Genomic DNA, 4,936 nt, shown 5'->3' with positions numbered 1-4,936 from the left:
AATTAAAAAAGGAAATAAAAAACGAAAGTAAGAAGTATAATATAAACTTCTGATTGTTCTCAAAAAACTAAGTCTCATTTGTTGTTTTTTACACAGTATCATATTATTATACTTTGTTTCCTTAATTTCCTTCAGAGAAATGTTTTTTAGTTTGTTGTCTATACATGATAAGAATCATTTAAGGTCTGCCAGGAGGTTTTTGCTATCATAATGGGTTTTCAAATATTCTTTAAATACTATCCATTCTTTATTCACCTTCTGCGCTGGCCTCTTTGTGTACTTCAAAGACCAGGGCAGGATGTGTGCAGTGCCAGATATACATATAAGCTAAACAAGTTATAGCTTAGGGCCCCACTCTCTTGGAGGCTCAAAAAAATGTAAAGGAAAAAAAACCTGGATGTACATTTCCAAAATATAAAAAACAAATAAAATAAAACCTACATACAGCAACAGTGTTTTGTGTTGTTTAGGCTCCTATGATGCAAGTAATGGGCCCCGCCTGCTACCTAAAATGTCACTATCACTATTAATATACTTCTTCTTAATTGTATTTCACTATTAATATACTTGAGGGACATGGGTGGTGTTGTGGGTTAAACCACAGAGCCTAGGGCTTGCAGATCAGAAGGTCAGTGGTTCGAATCCCCGCAACGGGGCGAGCTCCCATTGCTCGGTCCCTGCTCCTGCTAACCTAGCAGTTCGAAAGCACGCCAGTGCAAGTAGATAAATAGGTAACGCTCCAGCGGGAAGGTAAATGGTGTTTCTGTGCGCTGTTCAGTTTCGCCAGAAGCGGCTTAGTCATGCTGGCCACATGACCCAGAAGCTGTACGCCGGCTCCCTCGGCCAGTAACGGTCAGGGGTCCCTTTACCTTTACCTATTAATATACTTCTTCTTAATCATATTTCAGTTCAACAACCACTTTGATAAAATACATATTTTGTTATGCGCAAGTGGCTTTAGATACCTATCAGGTCCATAAATTACCATATAGCATATATTCAACACAAGAAACAGCGACAATTCGTTGTTGACAAAGGACAGCTGGACATATAAAGGGCCCCATTACCTTCAGGAGCTTAAATCCGGCCCTGGATGTGTGCATCCATATAGGCAGCGAGCTATTAAATGAGGAAAGGGCACTGGCGCGCTTGTTTGTTTTCAGCCTATATCGCTCTGCTCTTTGCAAATTACGCAATCCTGCTCTTTTCACTCTCTCTCTCTCTCTCTCTCTTTGCGTGCCATTGCCTCACATTTCCTCCCGGGCGCTCAGCCAGCTCTGCACTTTGGAAGGTCTGGATTTTCCAGGCTGAGCTGTCTGCCGAGCATCAGGCTGCCTCGGCCAATCGGGTGGCGGCGGGGGCGTGGCCTCTGCCATTCATAAAAGCTCCTGCCCGGCGGGCGCCTAAGTCAATCTGACAAAAAGCCGCTTCGCTCTGCGCTCGCTCTCGCTGCATGAATACCTTGTACGGCGCGACTGCGACGATGTGCTACGCTTGCACGCCAGCTCTGCCCGCCCTTAAGATGGTCCCCGGCCCCGGCAGGCCTGAGCCCACTGGGCCCCAATACTTCACTTTCGATCCTCTCCCGGAAGCCGGCGAAAGCCCGGCTCCTAGGAACCTCTCCAAATCGAACAGGATCAAGAAGCGATCCCGGAGGGTGCTTTATCCCCGAGTGGTAAGTGATCGCACCCACGCCCAGCAGGGGAGCTCGGATTCCTGGGTTCATCTGGAAGGGGGAGGGGTTTTTCCTGAGGGGCAGAGAAACGGGACCCCTCTTAACAGCGCGACCCTATGCACATTTACTCAAGAAGTAAGCCTACTGAGTTCAGTGGGACCTTTCCCCCCAAGTAAGAGAGCGCAGGGTGGCAGCTTTGGGGGAGATCAGCAGATTCTCCCAATCCAGGTTTCTAATAAGAAGGAAGGAGGGAAGGAAGGAAGAGGAGCTAAATAAGGTTTTGCAAGCACCCTGCATTTAAAGAACACCCCCTGAGAATTCTGGGAACTTTAGTTTGCCCCTCACAGAGCTACAATTCCCAGCACACTTTTTTAAAAAAACAACAACACAGTTCCCAGGATTCTTTGTGTAGAGGCAGAATGTGTTTTCTGTGTATGGTGCGTGTTTCATAATATCCAGTCCTAGTTCCCTCCCTTTACTGGCAGGTCTCCTGAGCTTTGCCAGAAGTTGCACGGCTGACTAAAACCCCCCACAGGCATAATTTTCCCTATCCTTGCATCTATCTGCAAGGTAAGGTGGCAAGCTCTTGAATTTACGTCATGCATCTGCCAGGAACGCATGAGCTTTGCCAAAAAAAGGGGGCGGGGAGTGGATGAAGGGGAAAAACCCAAAGAGCTTTGCCAGCAGGGAAGATGGCAATCCAGTCAACATGCTAAAACAGGTACAGAGGCAGGATCTGTTCACAGATAAACATCCCATGTTACCTGCTTCAGCATGTTGTAGGATCCTCCCCTCCCCACTGAATCAATGGGGAGAGAGGTCCCTCTCCTCCATAAGGTTTGGTAGCAAGGACTCTCCCTAGTGGAGCAGAGCCAAGATTTGTTTTGGGTCCCGTCCCCCCCTTGAATTTTGATCTGAGGAAGGGTGGTTGTGAATTGGTTGGTGGAGCTAAGTAACTGCGTAGGTGAGATTAGGAGGGGTGTATTTTGAAAAATGCATTGCAACATGCTGACAGCAGAGGGAAATCACTGGTGAGTTTGGTGCAGGGCAGTGGGGAACAGCATTGCATTCTGGGAAAAGGGCCGCCCTGCAACTGGATTTCTAGGCCAGCTGAAAGGGATTCTGGGAAACACGCATAACTGTGAATACGAATCTGGGATCATTCTTGTGTTTCTAAATGCCTGCCCTTCGTCTCTTTACAGGTAAAGCGCTACTATCCCGCTGAAGAGCGCAGCTACGTCAAACACCTTTTCGTTATCCTTCTCACTATCATCTTCTTCCAAGTCTACAGTGCTGAAGAAGAATTCTCTGTCGTGGACGCCTCCCAGAATGCGGAGGAAAACGTCTCTCTCTGCTCCACAAAGATGAAGGGATCCCAGGAGGAGAACCTCCTTGAGCAGCTCATCGTGGCCTCCTTTGAAATCGAAGAGGCAGCCAACAGCACCGGTTGGGACTGGGGAGACTGGGAGGCAGCCGAATCTGCCATCGACATCACCCAGTTTTTGGAGCAGAGGCCAGCTGCTTTCTGAAGACCCCCAAGGAGAGAGAACTGTGAGGAGGGGGAGCTCAGGCTGAAGTGCTCACATCTGGCTTGAGAAAAAGCAGAATTCAAGCCACGAATGAGTTAAATGCCGTTTGAAACACAGCCAGCTCCTTCTGGCGTTCCGGAGCAATTTTGCTCCAATCCAAGCAAGACTGACGTCAAAAGAAACTTGAACCAGCACTACATTTTGAACGGAAAGGGGAAGGTTTTGTGTTTTTATTTAATGTTATTTTATTTCTGCAGCAGATCAGACATCTGGCAGGCAGAGCGAAGGATGTTAATTTAATATTTATTTAATTAATAATAATTATTAATAATAATTATGTATAATTTAATGTGCTTAATTTAAACTGACTTAATTTAAATCTGCGTGAAACTGGGAGTTTGCAAGTGAAAATGCTGGCTTACACCGTTGGGCTGAAATAAAAAACACACACAACTTGTAATTTATGTCTTTCTCTGTCGTGGCCGGACCTAATCGTATTAGAGCTTAAGCGGGGAAATATTTAAAAAAATTATGAAGATTAAAGTAGGGTTAGGAACATTGGAGGATGGTGCTATGATGTTCTTAGCTGGTTTGGTGGGGAAATTATTAGTGTGACAGCTCTGAGATTACAGAAAATCAGATAGGTAACAACCCTCCCACAAGCTCTGACATTTTCTGAGGCTGATGGGGAAAAACAAGCCACAGCAATTCTGGCTCACTGACAGAGAAGGACACGGCGAAAAGGAAAAGGAAAGGCATCATAGGAGACTTGACTTAAAATTTATTCTACTCCAGATATTAGCCAGCAGTGTTTGCTTACTGTGTAAGCATACTCTCAAAAGCAACAACCACTTCCACAACAGCATTTCTGAAATTGCAGTAGATTTCTTTTGTGAATTGCACTTGTGCGTGTCCACGCTATTGCAGATGAATTGTCTGAACTGTGTATGTTCTGTGAACAAAAGTGAATAAATGTTTTTACATGAGACACACTTTTATTTTTGGTCTGACTGACACTTTTGTCAAAGTGTTGTGGGAGGAGGATAGCCCAGTGGGCTAGGAGAAAAATAAAACAGATGACTGCAAAGAGGGGCTTCTGGGCTGCAATTCAGGAAGATCATTTGCTGGCAGTTCCAGGTTCAATCCTCAACATTTCTAGGTAGTGTTGGGAGCCATTCCTGTCTGAAACCCCAGATAACTGCTGCCAGTCCGTGTAGACAACACTGAGCTAAATGGACCAGCTCAGCATATTGCAATTTCCTTGGTTCAGAAGAAGGGATTTAAAGGTCTTCAAGACCCTGGTCAAGCGCTATAGCTTAGCAGTACTTCCCTGTTACTATATAGGTGTGAGTGATAAGCACCAAGATGGGAGATTTTGGGTGGTATCCAGTGCACTCGTTCTGTCACTGCAAGGACCTTTAGCTGCTCAGTGGGACTCCCCCACTCCTTTTCCCCAAATTGCTCCAGAGCAGGCATAGGCAAACTCGGCCCTCCGGATGTTTTTTAGGACTACAATTCCCATCATCCCTGACCACTGGTCCTGTTAGCTAGGGAGCATGGGAGTTGTAGTCCCAAAACATCTGGAGGGCCGAGTTTGCCTATGCCTGCTCCAGAGGGTTGGGGAGTGGGGAAATCATTAACTGATTTGGGAGGGGCACAGGAAGAAGTCAAAGAGGGGACGTTCAATTGCACAGTTAAAAGTTATTGTGCTGATCAAGAGGGTGTGTTGAAT

At 46.2% G+C, this 4,936-nt stretch overlaps 1 protein-coding gene across 1 annotated transcript; it reads left to right on the top strand.

Annotated features, from left to right (window-relative positions):
* Positions 1 to 1,404: 1,404 nt before the first annotated feature.
* On the top strand, positions 1,405 to 4,202 carry IER3 (immediate early response 3). The gene is made up of 2 exons (XM_081899456.1): positions 1,405 to 1,675; positions 2,878 to 4,202. The coding sequence occupies exons 1-2, from the start codon at positions 1,454 to 1,456 to the stop codon at positions 3,202 to 3,204; spliced, it is 549 nt and encodes a 182-aa protein (XP_081755582.1). The 5' UTR covers positions 1,405 to 1,453; the 3' UTR covers positions 3,205 to 4,202.
* The last annotated feature ends 734 nt before the right edge of the window (positions 4,203 to 4,936 follow it).

This window comes from Podarcis melisellensis (genome assembly GCF_964234715.1).
Source record: "Podarcis melisellensis genome assembly, chromosome: 2".
NCBI classification, from domain to species: domain Eukaryota; kingdom Metazoa; phylum Chordata; class Lepidosauria; order Squamata; family Lacertidae; genus Podarcis; species Podarcis melisellensis.
The sequence above is the reverse complement of the archived record's forward strand: the minus strand, read 5'-3'. Positions and strand labels throughout refer to the sequence as shown.

What these genes read in the sequence shown, in the direction of transcription:
- IER3 (XM_081899456.1), top strand. Translation starts at nt 1,454, where the DNA reads ATGAATACCTTGTACGGCGCGACTGCGACGATGTGCTACGCTTGCACG. An exon ending in GGGTGCTTTATCCCCGAGTG is followed by an intron (nt 1,676 to 2,877) that starts GTAAGTGATCGC and finishes GTCTCTTTACAG; the next exon opens with GTAAAGCGCTACTATCCCGC.